Below are 26,033 nucleotides of genomic sequence, written 5' to 3'. Positions count from 1 at the left end.
ACACTTTCACCATTATTCTTTTTTAAGTAAGCTTCTTAAAATAAATCTTCAAACCTTTGTGACACATTAGATGCACTGAATGGCACACTTTTAGTTAATTGCACTTGAAACATGAAAGCTAACAAGTAGTTGCTTTCAAATCTTATAAATAAAGCATTTTGCTGAACACATTCTTTTGAAAATATTTCTTTGAAAACTGGCAGCAAGTAGAAGATTTTGAAAGATGTAAGAATCACCTATGAAAATCCTTTTTAGACTTTCATCAGTGAGGGAAAATGGTTCAAGTTACTTCAATCAGCAATCCAAACTTTCACGCTTAAGTCACCCAACCGTAACTTCATACAAGGAGACAAAAATTTATGTTATGTAATCATCTTGTTCTGGCCCTTGAAAGACTGTTGAATTTCTACACTTTAGAAAGAAGTCTTTTTCCTGGTTTCAAAAAGATTTTGCCATTGAAAACTGACATGCTGTTCAGAAAATATCATCTGATACAGTCATTTCTATGTACTAATTTGTCTGTTCAACATGAAGAATAATTAATTTCAGGCTTATGAAATATCTTGTGCACAGCATCAACAAATACTAAATGGATAAATTAATGAAACCTGACTTACTTCTGTTGATTTCTATCATCTAATGTAAATTCAAAAACTAAAGCACTGTTACCATAAAGGCTGAAAATATCTCAGGATTAGAATTGCAACTATTCAATTACATGTACATGTCAATCCAATGACAACAAATTCCCAAGTACTACAACATGGCCATGAATTGAAATTATTGTCCACTGTTGTAGATGGATATTAATAATAAATACTGCATTAAATTTAGAATTATAACAATATAAAACTTACCTGGTTCTCACATTGTCTGTGACATATATATCTACAAACTAAAAATACAAAGGTTCAATCATTAATTTTCAGTACTTGAATTATGTAGCCCAATAACTGAATTTATTATATATACATGTATGTATATATACACATAAATGTATATTTTGCAGGTAGTTATTTTCTATGTGTATTATAATATTGCATATATACCATTATGAATGTCACTATGAACATGCATGAAATGTTTGCCACTGAACATTTAAAGCAAACATTAAAAATCTATCAACAAATTTTTAGTTTGAAAATGTGGATATATTTTTAGCTGCTTCATGTGAAGCTGAAATTTGTCTACCGTTTTGAGGGCTATTTTACAGACTTCATCATGATAAGATTGACTGCTGTGGATTATGTGTGTCCTAGATAATCACAGACATGTTACAATTGTCATATCCATAATCCTGTCCTCTTTTCTTCAATTGTGACATTACTGAAGGCTCACTTCTCACCTGATTTGAACTTACATGAGCAACATGACAGGTGCCACATGAGGAGCAGGAACTGCTTACCCTTTTGGAGCACCTTGAGTACACACTTGGTTTTTGGCGGGGTTTATGTTGCTCAGTCTTTGGTTATATGTATGTGGTATATTTAATGTTGTTTGTAATTTTGTTATTCTATTCTTGGCAAAGGTTTTGTCGGTTTTTATTGGACTTATGATTTTCAATTGACACCTTGGTATTTTCTCAGTCATTTTAGCTCACCACTTGTAGAATATTTACTTGTAATGTAAAATTTCAAACTTCCATTTTGTCTTTCCCTCCATCCTGGCATACTCTTAACTTTTGATATGTTAATTCAGTCTTTTATAATTTAACTTTATTTGACCTTGCTTCAGCTCACACTGGCAAATATGAGCTTTATTGACCCTAAATGTTCCAATACTTCTTTGCATGTATTTTGCTTTCCCGACTGTATACCCATTGTATATTGCAAGCTGACCATCCCATGAGCTTTGCTTGTTTTCCTGTTACCTTCAAATTTCAGATTTTGCTTGAAGCATTCCTGATTTTTTTCAGTAACAACTGTTGATATTCCCAAATGTTATATAGATATATATACACCTTATGAAATGGAATAAGTAATGAGACAGCAACCAAGAAACAGAGCAAAAAAAGACATCTTGTACAAATTGAACTATAAAATGCAAAAACCATTCTTTTTTTTTACACCTTTTTTATACGAAAGATATAAATATATCGATTGTTATTTACCAGTCATAACAACTACAGACAGACAACATATAAACTACACATAGTAATACATAGAATAGTAGCTCTCCTATGTCCTTCCAAGCTCCCCTACAGAATTGTTTACCTTTGAATTGAGCATATGTGATCATATGATTGATTTAACCATCGAACTAGTATACATTATTGTTTAGGGACAAGATGAACCTCGCCTCCAGGTGCAGGATTTTCTCGACGTGTTGAAGACCAATTGGTGGCCACAGTGGGCTGTTTTCCGCTCTTTGGTCGGGTTGTTGTCTCTTTGGCACATTTGCCATTTCCATTCTGTATTCTATGTGACCCTCCCCACCAAGTCTTATCAATCTCCATTTTAAGCCCCCTAAAGATTTTAACATTTGCATAAGGCATACAAAATGTACAATGTGTTGCATTTTGATGAAATATAAAAATCAGTAGTGTTGATCTCCAGGTAATTAAATCACTTTGATGTTTACTCTAAGGTAGATTTTGGCAGATAGGCATGTTAGGTATTATAAATATTTATAAAAGACATGTGCAACTTAATGGAAATTGATTGATTCAGCTTTTTTCCTGTTTTAAGAGGTGCATTGTGGGGATTTGTTTAATCTATCATTTCTTCTCAAATAAGGGGATCAAAAAGGGAAATAAATGAAATCCCACTGTTTTTAAGAAACTTCTTCCTTTCACTTAGTTTGATGATGATGATTATGATGATGGATGGATGGCTGCTTAATGTCCAGCAGCAAATTAATATGCATATTCAGGACGAGAACATGTTATGTTATATGAATATTAACCCTGCTTTGTACTAGACCTACACACTGAGTCGAATTTTTAACTGCTAGTTCAAAAGGTAATAGTCCGCAGGAAGGCGTATCACCTTACCTGGACATTATTCTGACTCTGAGCTGACCAGTCTTTTCTCTTACTCTTTAATGCCGCGTGCTTAGCGGAAAAGCAGCAAATACCAACTTTAAAGTCTGGTTTGACCCGCACCACTTAGTTTGATATCTTTTTTTGTTGACCATGTATATCTAACAGAAAATTCTATAACAATAAATTATGTCCCGCAAGAACATATGGTTTGAGATGTATGAAAGTCAAAATACATGTAGTTCCAATTTTTTGAAATTTTCTTAATCTGGTGAATGAATTCTGGTTTTGACCCTCCTTCACATCTTTTGTCTTCCATTAAATGACAACAATCTTGCAGACAATTTTCCTATATTTTGAGTGTGTGTGTTTATCTTAATAGAACATGTGAATGACAAAATCTATACCTTGGCATGCACTACCCTGGCTCAATACCCTCTGTTTACAAACAAAACAAACTCTGGGTCGATGGAAGTAATAATGTCGAAACTTGTGCTTAATTCTCTCTTGTTCTTCTGTCTGTAAGATAGAAAGAAAATAACAAAATTAAAAACAAACAACTATAAATTGTTGAGATGGTCATCTTTTAATATTTTCACAGTAATAAAAACATCACATCAATTTTTTAATCAACAATATTTCTTGTAGCTGGATGAATTCTATAATGTGTTAAAAAAAGGGTAAAACAAGGAATAACTTGAATCTGGAATAATTTTGAATTCTGGAAAATTGATAAGAAATGTATGATGGAAACTTATCCAACTATGGAGGGTTAGCCGTGCGTGCATGGCTTAGATTAATTTTACTTTCACTAATATTTCAGTACAAACTAACTAACCCAGCCCCATTAGGCATGTATGGGTTATTTTTCATCATAAATTTCTTATAAATTTTCCAGATTTCAAAATTATTCCAAATTCAAATAATTCCTTGTAATATTACAACATAGTCTTAAGTAGTAGTTGTAGAAGAAAACTCACAATATGATGTATTTTTAAGAAATGAGCAGACAGAAAAAGCAAGGTTTATTTCATCATGCTGACAACTGATATTTGACAATTTGTCAATGGTGAATAACTTATAGTCAGTTTATCATGTTAATTTGATGGTCTTTTTAAACCAAAATATTTTGGTTTCTATAAATTTTCATTTTTTTGGAAGTACATATTTGGGTTTACACATTCTAACATCATTTCATCTGTGCTTTTGTTGGGGATAACATCACTACCCTGAGCAAAGGGGTGAGTGTCTTAATTGGGATTATTAATTGGGATTATAATATTGTTTCTTAGAAAACTGACAAAACAAATATATTTATGTTTGTAAGGGTTGATTAAGGTGGTACCTAACACTACAGGGAGATAACTCTGTAAAAATCAGCTAAACGTTTTAATTACGTTGTATTGTTAAGGAAATATTAAGCTTCTCAATGATCAAAATTAGTGTTTTGTCAAACTGCTATATAACCAATGAAATTTTTCTGATAAAGTGGTTGGTTCAAATTATTTGAAAGTTTTATATTTCTGTCAAAGGGTCAAAGTAAACATTTTGTCAAAATTTTATGAAAATTAAACGAGCCAAATTAATATTAGTCAAGGTGTTAGGTACCACCTTAATGTGCATAAGAATTGACAGAGGGATGCTTGAATCATGTCAGGCATGTGCAATGACCTTGTCAGTTCAAGAATAAAGTTATCCTAGGTCTGCCGATAACATTTTTTAATGGTGTCCAAAATCTACGTAAATTAAAAACTTTTTCTCGTAATGGAAAAAAAAAAGAATCAAAAAAAATGTATAAGACAATGCATCAAAAAGTCACAAAAAAGAATGAATACTTTTAGTTTCTGATAATTGAATTTCAACTGCTGATCTCTCAGAACAATTTCCAACTTTCTCGAAAAAAAATATACACATCTCATTCCAGTACAAACAAACATTGAAAGATGAACTATCTTGCTGTATTCAGACATTTGACCATTTGACCCCTTCAATATATATTTAATAATGTAAATTTTGTAACAAACTATAAATCAATGATAGTTGCTTGAGTCAATAGAGAAAGTGAATAAATATGTTACTGAAACATAACATATCTACTATTTATTTTCTGTATAATTTAATAGAGTACTAAGATAACTAGATAAGAGATACAGAATCAACAACAACAAGATCAAAAGAACTAATTTCAATAAAGCACAATTGCACAATTATTGTCAGTCAAATGGGAATAGTATTGGAGATGTTTAATGAGGACATTTCCTTATCTTATATCAATATTGGAAAAATTCAAAGAGGAAATAATATTGGAAATATTCAGAGAAATCTATATGTGTCTGCACTTTTTATCTTCAAAGAGGAATTCATATTGGAAATATTTAAAGAGAAATTAATGGGTGTCTGAAATTTTGAATAGAAATGAATGAACAATGGGAGATAACTCTAAATAAATAAAATTCTGTTGGTGATCATTTGAATTCTCAGAGTAAATTGAACTAAAACCACTGCATGGTTTGTGATTTAAAGAAATATGTATATAAAAAAAGCAAACAGCTTAAAAAATGAATGAATGAACAAATTAACAGGCATAATAATCATAATACATCTCCATTGTAATGAGCTGGAAATATGAAAGATGATGAGGGTTCAAAAATACATTGAGGATTGATCTACAGCGTGGTATGTTTGAGTTTTTTGATAGGACATTTGCATTGTTTAAAGGATATCTGCCCTTCCGAAAGAAAAGACATGTGCTTTTTTTACAGGACATTTTCGCTTTTTCAACATAACATTTGAGGTTTGGTGTTTGGGACTCAGGACCAACAGGTTTGACCCTGTGGAGTTAAAAGTCAATGTGAGCTCACATTCATATACAGCTAAACATTAAAATTGTAAAAATATATAGGTCAAGTAAAGTCTTCCCAGGTCAGTTTTGGTTTGATAAGAGCTGAGACTTTCGTAGTACCGCTGGATATATACATATATTTATACACGTTACTTAATGCTGTCTATGAAATGTCATGGTATCTATGTGTAAACATCATTGTCATCCATCATTACATCATTCATTTGTATAGACGTCTTTTCCTACTACATATAAACACAACACATTCTACCCGATATGATCACGAGAGCCTGTACCCTGAAGAATTCAAAAATTTTGCACTAAAATCAATAAGGAAATGACAATTCTTTTTTTTTTAAAAATAAATCAGTACTATACCTTGCACAGTTTGCTACATAAATCTCTACAAACCAAACTTATCCACCCAAGAACATCCATTATATGTAACACTGTTGTCCTAGTTTAATTTTTCCTTTTTTAAATTTCAATTTTTAGCACTGTAACAATCACATGAATATGATAAAACTTAAATAATTTGAATTTATTTTAACTAAATTGCATACTTAATCTAGAGGGCCTAAAACGAATATATTTTTGTTTCTTTCTTTGACAGTTTTTTTTTTAACAACAAAGGTCATTTTTGTCTTCAAGACCTCTTAAGATGATTACAGAAAGAAGATCTACGGTTCTAAAGCATTTTTAATTCAAATGACCTTTACAGCCCAACATGAATCAAACATTGTAAGAATCAGCTCAAGATCCCCCATCAGTCGTTTTCAATTGTACAACAATGGCCATTTTGTATACAGTAACACATTTCTTTGTAATTGATAAATACGATTTATGAACAAAGGCTTTTTTGTAAAAAAAAATGGAAACTACTTTTTACGATTTAATTTAATGGATTGGAGTTTTGACTGCAGTTAACTTTACGTTTTTGTATATTCAAAATCTCTCCTCAAAATCAAATGGCCATGTCAAAAAGAGATTTTCTGCTTTACTCTATACCTACGGCACAATTATTTACATGGAAAACAAGAGTTTCCTATTAATATAGAAACAAAAACCAGAACTTGAAAATGAATATATGATTAAAGAGCTTTTTTATTATCAATATGATACTGTCAGCAGCTCAAAAAATAGTGCTTGACAAATCAGGACCAAAAAATTCAGGTATATCATCACATTAAGGTTAGTGAAATATGTGAAAAGCAGGCCCATGACATCAACAGACATGCCAAATCTCATACAAATCACAATATCTATTGTGGATTCATTTGTTTTCGTCTGTACCAGTTTTCGTTGATTGTAGAAATCTGTTCACTTCTGTTACGATGAATGAAAATGTTTAATTAGTCAAATTTAGTCTTTTGTTCTATGGACACTGGGTGTATGAAATTGGTTTTAGTTCATGCTTTCTGAGACATTTAAGTGACTCATTAAAAAACAGAAACATAACAATAGATTGTACAACTGCCAAATTTAAATAAAAGTAATGGGTTATGTCACAAACAAGCAGATGTCCTCTAGATATCAAATTTAAACATAATCAGTCAACTTAACTTTTTTTCAACTGGATATCTCAGAATAATCTTATATATTATATAATGACAATTTACTTTTTTTCTTTACACCAAGATTGCATTAAATGAAATTGGATACCCAGCATTTATCATGCTTTTCAATAACATATGGTAAAGTCAATGAAAGACCCCACTCCTAAATTATTGAAAACTATCATTCTGCATTGACAATAATATCTTGGTGTAAATTAGATACACCAAATCGGGCTAATGCCCTCATATGTGTATCTAATACATAAATAAGAGCGATTTGATTTGTGTAATGCAATTTTTTAGATTTCTTATTTAAGAAAACATTTGACTCTTACAGGGTCTTTAAGGTGTGAATGGTTGTCTGAATTGGTTAGTGTGTCATCAAACCTCATATATAGATTTATTGATTGATTTTTGGTGTTTTAACGCCACTTTCAGCCCTATTGGCTATCTTGTGGCTGCTCATTTTTTTTAATGGAGGTCAGCTCCGGAGTGCCCAGAAAGAACCACCAAACTTCAGCATGAAAACTGGCAAAGCTATGTCATTAAAGAGTGGAGTCGGAAAACACACCTGCCAAACTCACAACCTAAATGTTGACAGACTTGTGCAGTAGATAAACTATTTAGATTATAATAAATTTGTCACAGAGGCTCAAACTTCAGATAGAAAGGGATTCAGACGTCAGGTGTAATACCACCAAATCATAGTACGTCACATCCGGTTGCATTCGAAAAAGGGTAAAAAAAAATATTCCCTTGAATATGAAAGTTGTAGGAAATTAATCCTTCATTTCATTGCAGTAAAAAATTTCTGATTCATAAACATATATCTTCGGTGTTTCAAAGCACCCTTATTTTTTTATTTGGTGTTTCTATAGAATATTTTGGAAACTTGACAGGAAAAAAGGGGTGAAAATTTTATTGGTTAACTTCCAGTGATATGCAATGAAATGTTGTGTGACATTTTGTCTATTGTACTGGACAGGATAAAACTTTACTCATGTCAAGTATTTCTTTATTTGAAACAAAGATAAATTCTGCACACTTTTTTTGAAAAGTGCAAATTTAACAAAGACTAATAGGGGAAAATCAATGGTGGTATTACACCATAAGACACTGTCAACCCATTTCTGTATGAGGTTGGGGCCTAAATTATAATTGATAAACTTATCTTCACTTAGCTATTTTTAAAACATCTATAGTTAAGTGAAGCTGAATCTATAAGTGTCAATTATAATTTGGGTAAAAAAGATTGACCCTTATAAAGGAGTGTTCTCATGGCCAAGTTTTGTTTACAAATTAAAAAAAAAATAATTAGAAATTGTTTTGATGAAGCTTATATAATCTTTGAATTTTCAAACCTCTGCATCTGATGGCCATCTTTGATGTTTGTTGAACTACCAATTTATCATTATCATGTTAATATGAACTTCTTATGTGACTCACTCCCTTAATCAACCTGAATCTGCTTAAATGGTACTAACTCAGGATTTGAATCAATACTAGTAAAAATTCAAATGATTACAATGATGGCAATCGAGGATTTTCGGTTAGATTTAACCTTTACAGGTACCTGTACTTAGGTAATAGAAATGTTTTTTTTTTTAATTTCGTGAATCCTTCAGTCTGCCTCATTTATTTCATGGTGACCCTGCTTTTTACAACACACCTTTTATTTACTAAAATCATGAATGAATTGACTGCACTGTCTAAATATGGAACAGTTATCGAAGTTTGTCAACAAAATCATAATTACTATTGGCTAAAAGCCAATTAGTTATTGGTTCATTTAGCACTTAAACAAATTAAATGGACAGATTTTAAATAGCAGCAATCATAATAAAATAGAAGGTGGAAGTAAGTATTTTCTCTTAGCATTTGATATTTAAAAGTCTTTTTTTTTAACATTTAAGATTTAACCAAAACATTTCCAGCATGAATGTAAAAAACAAAATGATAACTTGATGTTTTCATTACTGTCCTAAAAGATTTGATTTACTGAGACCTGCTGGTCAACAACTGAAGATTTTCTGAGGTTACAAACTCAAGTAGGTATTTCTGAGGTTGCAAAAGAAAAAAAATCACAGAATTATTGTTAGGGTACTCAAGAAAAGGATCAAATATACTCCCCTCAAACACAGAAAAAACATATAAAAGATGATGATGGATGGCTGCCTAACATTTAGCAGCATTAATATTACATTCATATTTAGGATGAACATGAGATATGAATATTGTTCAAGACTGAACCACTTGATGATGATGATGGATGGCTGCTTTACATCCAGCGGCAAATTAATATGCATATTCAGGACGAGAATATGTTAATGTAATATGAATATTTAACCTGCTTTGTACTAGACCTGGATTTTAATGTGCTAGTTCACAAGGTTACAGTTCGCAGGAAGACATCACCTTACCCGGACACATTATTCTGACTCCGAGCCTACCACCAGTCTTTGCTTCTCAGCCTAACTCCTTAATGCTGCGAGCTTAGTAGCGGAGAAGCAGCAAATACCAATTTTAAAGTCTTTGGTTTGAGCAGGCCGAACCCACGACCTCCCACACTTGAGGTGAACAAGCTACCACAAGACAATCAAGGCGGTTACCTGAACTAATTGTTTGGTCACACTAAGGTAATTCACAGTCCATAGGAAGACAAAGAACCCTACTTGGACACAATTTATCCTGACTCTGAGCCTTTTACAGTCTTTACTCACACTTGCAACATACCTTAGAACCATCAAATACAAATTGTGACGTCTATGTTTTTCATTTAACCCACCCAAGCACTTTTACCCACAGACGTCCCACACTCAAGGTGATTTTTTACAATAAAAAACTGCAAAATCATTTGGCCATGCACAGTTGACTAAGCATTCTTTTAAGAAACATGATTACAAACTTTAAATACATGCATTATATTTTTACCAAATTTTATGTAATATTTATGCTAATGAAAATTTGTTATTTGCCATGCATGAAGCAAAGTGTAGGCGATTCTTTTCAATGATGAGAATATTAACTGTAATTTTTCTATCTGAAGTCAGCAAATTTTCTTTATTTTATTTAGCACAAACAGGAAAATTTATAAATTACAAAATGATCATTCATCTTAATTTGAAAACAGTCAACATTTACAAGCATTTTTACTTCAAAGACCGATTTCTTTGATATATAATTGTTAATTTCACTTTAACAGTAAATACATTTAAAGTATACACAAAGTTATTCAGTAAATAATCACTCTAACTGGTGAATTTTATGAATAAATGTGGGTGATTGTGGGTGATTCACTGTGAAATTATATAACTCTCGTGAGCCTTGCTCTCAGCAAACAAAAATATATGATGGTGGCTATCTTTTATTGGCCAAGGATGATGATGATGATGATGATGATGATGATGATGATGATGATGATGATGATGATGATGATGATGATGATGATGATGATGATGATGATGATGATGATGATGATGATGATGATGATGATGATGATGATGATGATGATGATGATGATGATGATGATGATGATGATGATGATGATGATGATGATGATGATGATGATGATGATGATGGATGGCTGTTTAACGTCCAGCAGCAAATTAATTGTATATTTAGGACAAGAACATGTTAATGTAATATGGATATTAACCCTGCTAGTACACCAACATGCTGAGCCCAATTTTTAATGTGCTTCATGAGGTAACAGTCCTCAGAAAGATATGTCACCATACCCAGACACATTATTTTGACTCCATGCTGACCATTCTTTGCTCTTACTCCTTAATGCTGTGTGCTTATCTGAGTAGCAGCTAAACAAAATTTTTAAAGCCTTTGGTTTGACCTGATCGGGGTTCGAAATCAATGACCTCCTGTATTCGAAGGGAACATGCTACCATAAGACCACAGAGGCGGTATATTGATGGAGGAGCTGGAGTACATGAAGAAAACCACTGACCTTCAGTAGGCAAATTTACATTGATCAATTCTTATCAATAATCACCACAAACAGGATTCAAACTCATGTTACCTCATACAGACTAGCGATCACTGTAGATATACTACATAGACCACTCGACCAAAGAGCCCTGAAATTCTCATAACCTCATACAGACTAGCGATCACTGTAGATATACTACTTAGACCACTCGACCAAAGAGCCCTGAAATACTCATAACTTCATACAGACTAGCAATCACTGTAGATATACTACTTAGACCACTCGACCAAAGAGCCCTGAAATACTCATAACCTCATACAGACTAGCAATCACTGTAGATATACTACTTAGACCACTCGACCAAAGAGCCCTGAAATACTCATAACCTCATACAGACTAGCGATCACTGTAGATATACTACTTAGACCACTGGACCAAAGAGCCCTGAAATACTCATAACCTCATACAGACTAGCGATCACTGTAGATATACTACTTAGACCACTGGACCAAAGAGCCCTGAAATACTCATAACCTCATACAGACTAGCGATCACTGTAGATATACTACTTAGACCACTGGACCAAAGAGCCCTGAAATACTCATAACCTCATACAGACTAGCGATCCCTGTAGATATACTACTTAGACCACTCGACCAAAGAGCCCTGAAATACTCATAACCTCATACAGACTAGCGATCACTGTAGATATACTACTTAGACCACTGGACCAAAGAGCCCTGAAATACTCATAACCTCATACAGACTAGCGATCCCTGTAGATATACTACTTAGACCACTCGACCAAAGAGCCCTGAAATACTCATAACCTCATACAGACTAGCGATCACTGTAGATATACTACTTAGACCACTGGACCAAATAATCCTGCAATTTGTTATGCAACAAGAATATGTGTCCATATAGGATACCATGCCAAGCTTACACTATTCTAAATGTGTTACGGAACAAAAATATATATCCAGAGACCTGAAATTTGTTAAGCAACAAGAATTTGTGTCAATATAGGATTATACCATGCCAAGCTTACATTATACTAAATGTGTTACGGAACAAGTAAATAAGTCCAAAGAGACCTGAAATTTGTTATGCAACAAGAATATGTGTCCATATAGCCTAACCATGCTTAGCTTGCAATATCCAAGTCCATGTTCAGAGAAGGGTGAAATTGGGGTCAAATGGTAATTTGTCATTTAAGTTCACCTTGCAATAAACATGCTAAAATCTATTTCATTTGGTCTCAATGGACACTTGACTCTCATTGGCAATCATACCACATCTTTTATATGTGTACTAAGTTTCATATTAATGTGATTAAAACTTCATGGTATTTACTACCTTTACCAAAATTGTTCACCTGATATGGGATGGACTATCCGTCGGACAAACCAATGAACAGCCCCAACCAAAAAACCTATTGCCCCTCAACTCTCAATAAGCCAGACATAAAAATAAATGTTAGAGTCCTGTAGGAACATTAAATAAACTAAAATCTCACATAATCCTGGTTTAGAGAATCACCAAATATTTAAATGATTAAATAGGTAAAAGTATATATATCTTCTTAATGACAAATTAAATATAAGGATAGGTTTCTATACAAACTTACGATTCGGGTGGATTACAACTAAGCTGATTATTAAAATACCGTGTTTGACTAATCCTCTCCATGCACCCTGAAATGTTTGAGGGTCTCACGTCAAAAGTCGTTACATTATTTCTGACCCCTTGATCTCATTTTGACATCACACAAAAAGATACTATTTGTTAAGTGAACACAGGTTTCAGTATATTTAAGGGTGTTGTAGATTTAAAAATTTAAGTACTTCAAAAAAATTGGACATTTTTTACCCACCCTTAAATTTGCTAAACGAAAAGGAATGTTGACCTACATTGAGTATGATATTACACATTCTCTAGCTCTAAATATGGAGATCTTCAAATTATATATCCCATGTTAAGGGTGTAACTATGCTCCTTATATATTATAGCAAAGTTATAGTCTTAATGTTTGTTATTGTGTCTTAATGTTTGTTATTGTTATAAAACTGCTGTGTTGTCAGGCTATGTATGACTGTGTATGAAACAAGATCTCATCAACAGTGCATGAAACAAGATCTCATCAACAGTGCATGAAACAAGATCTCATCAACAGTGCATGAAACAAGATCTCATCAACAGTGTATGAAACAAGATCTCATCAACAGTATGAAACAAGATCTCATCAACAGTGCATGAAACAAGATCTCATCAACAGTGTATGAAACAAGATCTCATCAACAGTGCATGAAACAAGATCCCATCAACAGTGAATGAAACAAGATCTCATCAACAGTGCATGAAACAAGATCTCATCAACAGTGTATGAAACAAGATCTCATCAACAGTATGAAACAAGATCTCATCATCAGTGTATGAAACAAGATCTAATCAACAGTGTATCAAACAAGATCTCTTCAACAGTGTATGAAACAAGATCTCATCAACAGTGCATGAAACAAGATCTCATCAACAGTGTATGAAACAAGATCTCATCAACAGTGTATCAAACAAGATCTCTTCAACAGTGCATGAAACAAGATCTCATCAGTTGTTTAAGTAATTTCATGGCAACTTCCAAGAGCTTTGGTGAATATATTTATTAATATCACAGTATGAATTAAGTTGACATTTTTCATTAGGGGATCTTCGTTCTTCCAAGAGATCTGACATGGCAGAAATTTTAAGATTCCTTTCTTATAGGACCTGGAAAAAAACTATATATTCAGAGAACTATTTTGCTACAAAGACTTATGAAAATAATACTGTAAATTCAGAAATTATTGCGAGGTTTATATTAATGCGAATAATGCCACATGGTGAGTATCGCAATATTATTAAAGAACTTGCATTCCGATATCTGATTCATTTATCTGTATGCAGATTTCCCTGAAATCGCAATAACTAATCTCACATTTTTCTCAATTCTACAAAAATTGCAATAATAAATGCAGGTAATAATATCTGAATTTACAGTAACCTAAGTCAATCTTCATTTTTGCTCTCAAACTCATCATTGAAGAAAAAAACATGAATATGAAGAACAGCTTTGCTCATTGTTGAAGGCCGTACGGTGACCTATAGTTGTTACTTTCTGTGTCATTTGGTCTCTAGTGAAAAGTTGTCTCATTGGTAATCATACCCATACCACATCTTCTTTTCTATATGGAAGCACATTTCTGTTGAAATATGTCAACTCCAAGTCTTTTTTAGGAATGTATCAAATAAATCTAGCCCATTGTTCCAAATTCAGTTGTGGGCGTATAGGGTTCTTTGATCGGAAAAAAATCATTTTGGCATAAAATCGTAAATAATAAAAATTTAATCTGGCTGGACCATTCACACTTTATTCACCATTACCAACATTTACATCTACTCTGACTCTCTTCTAACCCTAGATCTGCCCCTCAATTCACATCCATTTTCGACTTTATTTTATCCATAGACATTTGCCAATTCTGTATTGCTTAAGACCATATGTTCACATGTAGTTTCATTTTTTGTTGGGATTTGTTTTGTTATAACCTATTATACTGCCTCACTGATGTAATTACCTCAAATCATCATTAATTATATTGAAACATGAAAATTAAAACCACCTGCAGGACTTCAAACTTACAAGAAATTAACCAAATTCACATACCTTAGATTTTAATGTCCCCACATATTATCCATGACATCCCCATTTTTTGCTCCATAAAAATCCATAGATAAGTTTTATGTTTTGGAAAGCAAGCAAAATATTACATGGCAAGAAATCAAGTATGAAGAATAGATCAAAATCCAAATGCAAATGTCATTATAACTGTCTATACTGGACAATAATAAAAATTGACTACGGTAAGTATTGGACCAATTTACAGTCCCTTTCTTAACTAGTCTAATAAATTCCTCCTCCTTACTCTAACTTCAAACTCAAGCTCAATCCCACTTCAGTCTCAGCTAGTTCTCATCCTCCAAACTTCCATTTCCCTTTTATCTACACTTGACTCTCTGAGTTTTCAGGTGCTAGTCCTCCTCAGTTCTCTAACCCCTTACACTTGGTCACTTCCTTCTAAATCTCCAAAACTTTTACATAAATTAAAAACAAGGAAACAAATAAAATGCCTCGCCTGCTTTTCTGACCATTGATTTTATGTTAAATATCTTAAAGATAAAGGTTTTACTATAAGTATCACATACTCTTAACATTTTTAAAGATCCATGAAAATGAGGTCGTCTTAGGTCAGATATATCCTGTCAAACAGACATGTACACCTTACAATTACTCCATACACAAATTATACTTGATCTATTGCTTATGCATGGTAATTGAAAACCGACCAAATCACAAAAACTTAACATTGATCAATGAACCATGAAAATGAGGTCAAGGTCAGATCATACCTGCCAGACACACATGTACACCTTACAAACATTCCATACACCGAAGATAGCTGACCTATTGCTTGAAAAACAAACCAAAACACAAAACGACATACTGTGGATTCATTATTATTCGTTGGATACTAATTTTCGTGGATTTCGTGGCTACAGGTTAACCACGAATTTAAATTCTCCATGAATTGGAAATTTTCAATTGACTTGTATGCAGACTTTGGCAAAACCACGAAATTAAATATCCACGAAAGTGTCAGTTTTCCTCAATCCACGAAAATTGGTATCCACGAAAATAAATGAATCCACAGTATACCCCTTACAATTATTCCATAGACCACATATAGTTGACCTGCTGCTTATAGAATCTGAGAAAAGGACCTAATCATGTAACTTTAACCTTGATCACTGATCCATGAAATGAGGTCGCGGTCCAGTGAACCCTATCTGACGGACATCTAGACTTTGCATGGAACCTGTATACTTTAAATATATCCTTTTACTCATAAGTGAGAAATTCACATGACAAACAAGCTATAAGTTTTTTCAAGCAGTCGCTGAACCATGAAAATGAGGTCAAGGACAATGGACATATGACGACAGAAACTTCATAACTTAAGGTATCTGCAAACAAGGTATGAAGCATCCAGGTTTTCTTCCTTCTGAAATATAAAGCCTTATACAAATAGTTTACGCCACCGCCACCACTGCCACTGGATAGTAATCCTTATGTCTCGCATACATTCACTTTTGTCGCAGGCGAGACAAAAATTATATTCTTCATGAACCTGTTGTGACAAATACAAATTTAATAGTTTTTTGTTTCTGCATCCTTGCCTTTCAGTTTATTACCGGTTAACCCCTGTTGCCAATCCTTTTACTTTCAGGCTTCTGTCTGCCTTACCCATCTCTTCTTAAACAGGTTGGAACCAATTCATCCAAATGGGATATAATAAACTGTTTATTATAAGATAAAATATCCAAAAGGGATATAAACTTCAATATAGTGCAAAAAAAAAATTAGATTTTGAGACAATAATTAGTTAAAGGCACCTTTATGGATGCCACTGCCTGAATTCTTGCCAGATTGAATCCTACATGTGTCAAAATTGAGATTGTTCTGAGGGGTCAAACAAGAAAGGTCATTAACAATTTTTTCCTTTATTATTGATCTAACTGAATTCAATTTTAAGAAATTCATAAACAAAATCAAAAAATTTAATATACTTGTACTGTGTACAGTTTATATCTCATTCAGGTGATTCAAGTCCCAAACCTGTTTTATATGAACAAGACAAGAAACAAAAAAAGTTGTAGCAACAGCAAACAGATGGTTACAAATTAATGGAATTTATCATATTTAACTTCTACAGTAGATAAACAAACTTTCAAGTTCAATACAAATACAAACACACTTTTCTAATTAACTCACCTGAGAATTCACAGGTGAAGACAAATCCCAATACACAAAAAATACAGTGAACAAAATTACAATCAATAAATTCCAATACACAAATCAATAATCCACATCAACAGGAAAAACACAAAATAAGTCTGAAGGGAGACTTCCAATGCACAAGGATTTGTGCAAAATGGTGGATATTTCCAACACCTTGAAACTTTGTTTACAACTTGTCCAGTGCAGAACAGTGTCTCTGTATTAGAAGTTTAAATGTCTATTCAGGTGATTGAAGAAAGAGGTTCCAAAGGGACACTACATGTAAAAGTAAAAGTTTGGCTTTATGACAACTCAAACTTATTCATAACATTTGTACTTTTTGATTAAACTGCAACCTGTTCCCTTTTTATCTGAACATATCATAATCCTGTTCTATAAATGTGATAATTTGGTATTTTGAAAGCTATAAAGCATATAATTAATAATTCATTAATTCCTATAGTACAAAACACCAATGTATAATACATTAACCAATTAACTGGTTGTATGATTATGCTAAGAATCTATGAAAATCATATTACAATGTTGAAAATAGAACTTGAATAAAAAGCTGTGTCATGAGCGCATGATACGCCCGTTGCTTGTTCAACGAATAAAGGTCCATAACTCCTCAATGTCATATCAGAAATTTATAAAAAAACTAAAGGGAGCTTATTTTAATAGATATATTGATTGATTTATTGGTGTTTAATGCCACTTTCAACACTATTGTGCTATTTTGTGGTGGTCAGTTTTTATTGGTGGAGGAAGCCAGAGTGCTCAGAGAGAACCATGACCTTCAGTAGGAAAAGTAACAATCCTAGTCAATTAAGATTGGAGTCGACTGCACCTGCTGCCCAGTGCGGGATTTGAACTCACAACCTCAGTGCTGACAGGCTAGTGATACAGCAGTTCAACTACTTAGACCACTCGGCCACTGAGGCCCCTTTTAATAGATATAAACCAGTCACCAAAGTTGCATGAAAACTGCTCAAAGCATTTTTGAGTTTTTGTCAGTGAACTAGAAAATTCCCCTTTTTTATGAATAAAATCTCATAACTCGGAAACATAAAATCTAAAATTTATTAAAATCAAAAAGGGGCTCATGTCAATAGATATAAACAATTCACCAAAGCTTCATGAAAATTTGTTTAAGTGTTTTTGAGTTTTGTCGGACATGTTGACGACAGAAGGACAGACAACGGTATTCCATAATACGTTCTGTAAACGGGTGTATAAAAATTCAAATAAACATTTAGAAATAATGTTCATTTTAGGTCTATCTTAGATTAGAACAAATCCTTTGATCTTTAGAATAAATTCAAACTCCATGTATATTGTTATTGATACATTTGGTAAAAACAATACCGTACTAACTATTCTACTCAAAACCCATCCATCCACATTTTCCTATGGAATAATTATAACAAATTCAAAACATCTCCCTTAAATTCCTAACCTTTTTAACCAAAGTTACAGCTCTCACCAAATTTAAAGCAAGTTATTCCCCTTCTATGAAATAGCCCTTGTTCCCTGCAATTAAAAGTCTTAGTGAGAAACAGACATTCCTGGATAATTCTTATATACTATATAAGTTTATATCAGATATATAACTTCATAAAGTCTTTACAGGTCCAACATGCATGCATCTTCCTTAGAAACTTGAAATATTTGTATATATCACAAGAATAATCAATATTATACAAGTCGGGGATTGTTCTGACCTCTCAGGGACTTGGGACTTGTTGGGCCATTAAGGACCCAGCCTCAGCAAGTGCCAAATAGGCTGCCAGAGTCAAAGCAGTCCCAGCCTATACTTTACCTACTTTTAATGATTGCTGTCATTATAATTTGGGTCAAATACAAAAATACAAAATTTTGCTATATCCAGTAAGATGCTCCTAAATTATCTGTAAAACAATTCAAATGATGGGTTCCTATCAAGTTAATTTAAGCCGATAATAATCAACAGCTGATGAAAGACAAGTTTTAATGTGGATTTTTATGTGTGTCAAAGGCTAGATGATCTCCTAATACAATAGATCAGCTGAGGCATAGTTGATTTAATTTTGACTTTAAAGATTTTATCAAAACCTTTTATCCATTGGTGAGGACAAGATAAAATAACATTGGGGGAAAAAACCATGAAACATATACTGATACAGTAACAAAAGACCTATTATACTGTGAGTAATTTATAAGCGTTACTAGTCAAAGGTCTGTCCTATATTTGGAAAGATGAGTTAAATAGGAAGAATTAAAGGTAATCTAAGGCAGAATATTAAAGCAGAGAGAATAAACTAGTATTTATAAGTTACAAAATGTACATATATGGCATAATAACACATCTACAGATTTCATTTGTAATCCCAGAAGAGTCGGCGCATCTCTATTTAGTGTACTGTTGTTTGTCTGTTGGTCTTTTTCTTTTTTTAGCCATGGTGTAGTCAGTTTATTTTCGACTTACAAGTTTGAATGACTCCCTTTGGTATCCTTCACCTCTCTTTCAACATAAGATGTTCATATTTGGTAGGACTCAATCTTTTAATTTGATGCAGAATATATCAAAAATAGTTTTTAGACTTTAGAAAGATACCTCTTCATTTCTATTTCTTGCCAGGACCATGGCATCCTATCCTAATACATGCTAATCATTTACATTCATTCGGAACTTTTTTGTTCGTGTTTCTCAGACTTTGGTTTTCTATATTGTGTTTTGTGTACTATTGTTTGTCTGTTGATCTTTTTTCTTTTTCAGCTATGGAGTTGTCAGTTTATTTTCGACTTATGAGTTTGAATGTCCCTTTCGTATCCTTCGCCTCTCTTTTTAATAAACAAATAACTTTTGAACTAAAATTTTGTTTTAAATTATATAATATCATATCTTTTGGAGTGTATAATCAGATAAACAAGGCTTATGTATCTTCCATAGTATTTTTATCAGATTAAACAATGTTAAATTTTTAATGTACAAAGGGAGATAACTCAGTAACAAACTGAACACTAACCTTGTAATAGTCATCAGGAATAAACAAGACACAAAATCCATTCAAAGCCATAATAATTCCTTTGATATTATTTGAGTGTAGTTTTTCGAAACGTTTAATTTCTTAAACTTCAAATTCTACTACATTTGATTAAAATTATCATGTATAATCTTCCAAGAATTCCACTATCCTGTAATATTCTTGAAAAATGCTACACCATGAAAAGGGATTTTATTCCATAAAGTGAGTTACTGAATCTACTTCAAATGACAAAATCTAAAATGCATTTTGCCGAAAGCTATCCTATCGCAAATTTCGCAATGCAATAATAAAAACATCAAAAATTTTCAGAATTTTCAGAATCTCCTGAAAAGAAGTATATTTTTAATTTATAGTTAATTGTTACCATGTGACATGAAGTAATGATTCTCCTGACAGTAAACTACAAAGCAAATTTTTTTTTACATAATTCATGAAGAATTCTTCTCACAACATGAAATGTTAGTACATCAAAGTATTGTCTTTTAACTTTTCTATTGATTAATTCATCCTTTCAGTTTCCATTTTTTATGAGCTTAGATCTGCATTGATGTGTACATTTTTGCTCTAAATGATACAAAAGGCTGAGTCACTTGTCTGAGACTCAAGGCAATTGTGAGATGGATTGAGAAGACAAATTAATGTAACAAAATAAAACTGAAGAATCACATGACCTCAAAAGGAGTGAGTCTGAGTAGGTAAGTATGTCATGTGATAATAGAATCACATGACCTCAAAAGGAGTGATCCTGGGTAGGTAAGTATCTCCTGCTATAATACAATCACATGACCTCAAAAGAAGTGAGTCTGAGTAGGTAAGTATGTCATGTGATAATAGAATCACATGACTTTAAAAGGAGTGAGCCTGGATAGGTAAGTATCTCCTGCTATAATAGAATCACATGACCTCAAAAGGAGTGAGTCTGAGTAGGTAAGTATCTCATGTGATAATAGAATCACATGACTTTAAAAGGAGTGAGCCTGGATAGGTAAGCATCTCCTGCTATAATAGAATCACATGACCTCAAAAGGAGTGAGTCTGAGTAGGTAAGTATCTCCTGCTATAATAGAATCACATGACCTCAAAATGAGTGAGCCTGGGTAGGTAAGCATCTCCTGCTATAATAGAAAAACAAAACCTCAAAAGGATCGTGCCTAGGTAGGTAAGTATCTCCTGCTATAATAGAATCACATGACCTCAAAAGAAGTGAGTCTGAGTAGGTAAGTGTCTCCTGCTATGATAGAATCACATGACCTCAAAAGGAGTGAGCCTGTGTAGGTAAGCATCTCCTGCTATAATAGAATCACATGACCTCAAAAGAAGTGAGTCTGAGTAGGTAAGTATCTCCTGTTATGATAGAATCACATGACCTCAAAAGGACCGAGCCTGGGTAGGTAAGTATCTCCTGCTATAATAGAATCACATGACTTCACAAGGACCGAGCCTGGGTAAGTAAATGTCTCCTGCTATAATAGAATCACATGACCTCAAAAGGACCGAGCCTTGGTAGGTAAGCATCTCCTGCCATAATAGAATCACATGACCTCAAAAGGAGTGAGCCTGGGTAGATACATCTGGTGCTATAATAGAATCACATGACCTCAAAAGGACCGAGCATGAGTAGATAAGGATCTCCTGCTATAATAGAATCACATGACCTCAAAATGAGTGAGCCTGGGTAGGTAAGCATCTCCTGCTATAATAGAATCACATGACCTCAAAAGGAGTCAGCCTGGGTAGGTAAGCATCTCCTGCTATAATAGAATCACATGACCTCAAAATGAGTGAGCCTGAGTAGGTAAGCATCTCCTGCTATAGACATGGGGTATCCATCCATGACACAAAATCAGTACATGCACAGCATAAGATTACAGATTAGACAACTTTTCTGATATCTATAAGATCTATGGATGTAACAGCTTTCCCATCTTTAACAATTATATGGATTGGATAACTTATGTTGTTGAATGGTTGCTGTCTAATTGCATGATCTTTAATTAGCCTACATTTTCTTTATTTTTTTAATGAATGGACAGACAAGGCGATCGCAACATACTCACCCAGCCCTGAGTACTCCAAGAGTGGGAGTATAATAATGATGGATACATGTAGAGCTACAATGATAATTAGGCAATGGATGACTGATACAATGTCATCTTCAATCCAATTATCTGTTCTTTCAAAAGCACTTGAAATGTGGCAGAAATTCTTCACTACACAATAACATTTTCATCTCATGTAGTGCTGGTCTCTCAATTTCTAAAAAGTATATTTGCTCATGTGACCACCATGGTATCTAAATAATAAAACATTTAATGACCATTGATGGACAATAGATTTTCCCATATGAGGATATGGTTTAATGAAAAAAATCTCATTAATAACAATCTGGACAAAAGCCATGTCAAATTAAATACAAATGGGTGGCGTGGCATGAAAAAAGATATTACTATTGAAGGATTAGTTAGAAAGCATTTTGTAGCTAATTGGATTTTTCTAATTAAATACAAGAAACTCTTATCATTCAAAAACCACTAGATAATATCTATCAATCAAATATTGAAATAATTATTGTTATTGAATATGCCTATTTATTAATATTCCACCTAGTACAGGGTTGAATCTATCTTATTTTGTGCACATGATCACAAAATGTGAAAAGGCATCCCCCTTTTTCACCATCTTGTTATAGGTCTATTCTAAGTCATAGAAAAGACGGTATGTGGTATATAAATTTTGACACAAAATCCCTTCACACACACTCGACAAAACCCAAAGCAAAGAAATTGCCATTTCATTGATGTTCTCCATCATTTAAATCACAGTGAGGCCTTCAGCATGTGATATAGAGTGGGTGACGCATATTCGCAGCAAAATTCGTTCATTTCCACCTACATCCGACCTACATTCGAATATTTGAAACTTTTTATGTAGGTTTCAGAAAGTTTACTATATGAAAAAAATGTTTGATAAATGAATTCTCTTCAAAACATTGGTTAAATGTTTTAAAAATGAACGCAAACTCAAGAGGAAATCAAGTTGTTCTTGTACCATGGGGGACACATTTTCGCCGCAATGTATGATATGACCATCCTCATTATCCTTGTATATTATAGAAACGAATGTTTGCAATTACATGAATTAGCTTGAGAGATCATTCCTATACTATTTTTCTAACAGATATTTACTTTATGACTGCGCATGCGTGCCATATAAATCTTACATAATTGGCAAAATCGTTCAAAAACACCTGCGTATTTCTTTATATGTGCGAATAACATTGGAAATGGGGTAAAGTGGAATATCAACAGTTTGAACATTACAAACAGTGTTTAGCATCTTTTTAGGCAAGTACTGGGTAAAGGCACACGAAATTTACAGAAAAAATAGCAAAAACGGCGAAAATGTGTCCACGGCGAATATGCGTCACCCACTCTACAGAGTAAAACCTCACAAACCACTGAAATATCAAGATGTTCCAGAAGCACCAATTAAAGCAGAGTTATTTGCTCTATTTCAATAACACTTACAACTGTGCATTGAAGAATCATGCGTAGGAAATATTCAGTTTTAAATATGTACTACTTTCCAGTATGTTCTTTTTTGACTGGGCCAGATTTGGTGGTGTTACATCTGACAAAGTCTATCCAAATCATTTTGAAAAGAATTTCCCTCAAATCAGTGCTATGGGGGCCGTCTCAAAATTGCAGTGAGGTGAGTTTCTTTAAGCTACGTATTGAAGGCCTCACTGTGACTTTGAGATGAAGAACAGCAATAAAAGCGCTGCTCCTTTGCTTTTTGTGTGTTTTTTGCAATGTATGTACTGATTTTTTGTGTTGGATGGATACCCCATATCCTATGTTTTTCTATTATGCAAAGTAAATTATCAACAAATTACAGAAATCTCACAAATAAAGTCATATTTTCCATGACTGCATAATTTCGGCTCAATCATTTTGTTGCACATTTATGAATCTTTGTGATGCTTGAAACAAGTACTATAAGATTTGAATATTGAAATTACTTAAACATAAACTTTTACAAATCCCCTTATTCAATGACATTTCCACTAAAAAACTTTATACTGTAAACCAACTTAAGTTTTTCAGGAATGATTTAATTTTTGCAATTTTTGCAAGACGAAAAAATAAGGAGGACATAAATCATAATGAATATAATTACAAAATAAAATCTTCCCTTACAATAATACATCAACAATGTTAGGATAATCACAAAAATAAATCGTCACAAAGTCAGCAAGATAGGTCTAAATGCAAAAATAAGTTGGTTTACAATATACACAAATGCGCTTTAAGGATGTTTCCTACGTACATATACTCTGTTTCAAAATAACAAGCTTTTTAAAAGACTGTTATAAATTGATAGTATATAAATAAAGAAACTAAATAAACAGCTGCGCCATGAGCGCATGATACGCCCGTCGTCTTTTGTGTGAATTTTTATGCAATAAGCATAAATAGTTTCTGACATACAGCGTGACATGTGAAAAGCCGAAAACCCCCTTTTTTTTTTACAAAAAACTCAATATCTCTAAAATGAAATTTTGAATCCAAACCAAAAAGTATACAGATCTTTAGATTAATATAACTAAGAAGTGTATAAAATTTTAAGCAATAATCATAAATCGTTTTTGAGATATGGCGCGACATGTGAAAACCCCCCTTTTAAAAAAAAAAAATCAATATCTCAAAAATAAAATTTTGAATCAAAACCAAAAAGGATACAGATCTTTAGATTAATATAACTAAGAAGTGTGTAAAATTTTAAGCAATAATCATAAATCATTTTTGAGATACGGCGCGACATGTGAAAAACCCCTCCCCCTTTTTTTACAAAATACACAATAACTCAAAAATAAAATTTTAAATCAACACCAAAAAGTATACAGATCTTAAGGTTAATATAACTAAGAAGTGTGTAAAGTTTTAAGCAATAATCATAAACTGTTTTTGAGATACGGTGCGACATGTGAAAAACCCCTCCCCCTTTTTTAACAAAATACTCAATATCTCTAAAAAAAAATTTTGAATCATCAACACAAAGTATACAGATCTTAAGATTAATATAACTAAGAAGTGTGTAAAGTTTTAAGCAATAATCATAAATTGTTTTTGCGATACGGCGCGACATGTGAAAAAAAACACACACCTGTTTTAGTTACTAAGTCCTGTAACTCAAAAAGTTTTAATCTTATTTTCACCAAAAAGTATACAGATCGTTTGATTATCATAAGAAACAACTATCTTAAGTTTCATGAAATTTGGATAAGTCATTCTCAAGTTACGGTGCGACATGTTTACGCCGGACAGACAGACGGACAGACGGACGGACGGACCGACAGACATCAGACATTTCTATACCATAATAGGTCCCGTCAAAAATTGACGGGCATATAAAAAGCAGAAAAAAATGAAGGGTCTGTGTGCTTGTTTTGGAAATATAAGCCATTGCAAATTTGGCGGGAAATAATTCTCCCTGGATTTTTCATCCTCTTGACATTGGTGCCTTTTTCTTTCAAAAACAATGAAAAAATAACAAGGATTTTATAAGATTTTCAAAGATGACATTTTAAACTATATGTAATCAAATTATGGAAAGAAAAGTAGGGGTTAGTGGGCAAAATTATTTAAAGGCACAACATCGATAAAACCAGAGGTTTCCGAATATCTATCAAAAATTCAGAACCAAGAGGAGCGAACATTCTTAAAGGGGGTCTGGTCTGATCCCGGATCCTCCTTATTGTTTTGTCCGATTCCTGTATTCTGCTTATCATTGTAATAATAATGCTTG

At 33.0% G+C, this 26,033-nt stretch overlaps 1 protein-coding gene across 4 annotated transcripts in view; it reads right to left on the bottom strand.

The window, feature by feature from the left end:
• Nucleotides 1-26,033, bottom strand: part of LOC127717479 (tensin-3-like) — a 203,702-nt gene that overhangs the window by 134,079 nt on the left and 43,590 nt on the right. For 3 of the 4 annotated variants that reach the window (XM_052223133.1, XM_052223135.1, XM_052223134.1), the window contains exons 2-3: nucleotides 3,388-3,499; nucleotides 858-895 (exon numbers count right to left, since the gene is read on the bottom strand). In XM_052223133.1, the coding sequence (XP_052079093.1) occupies nucleotides 858-895; nucleotides 3,388-3,499 (150 nt within the window). Of the gene's footprint in view, nucleotides 1-857; nucleotides 896-3,387; nucleotides 3,500-17,190; nucleotides 17,404-26,033 lie in introns of those variants that run through there. The other variant, XM_052223142.1, reaches the window with a different exon arrangement.

This window comes from Mytilus californianus, unplaced genomic scaffold (genome assembly GCF_021869535.1).
Source record: "Mytilus californianus isolate M0D057914Y unplaced genomic scaffold, xbMytCali1.0.p SCAF_10, whole genome shotgun sequence".
NCBI lineage: Eukaryota > Metazoa > Mollusca > Bivalvia > Mytilida > Mytilidae > Mytilus > Mytilus californianus.
This window is presented reverse-complemented; position numbering and strand designations above follow the sequence as displayed.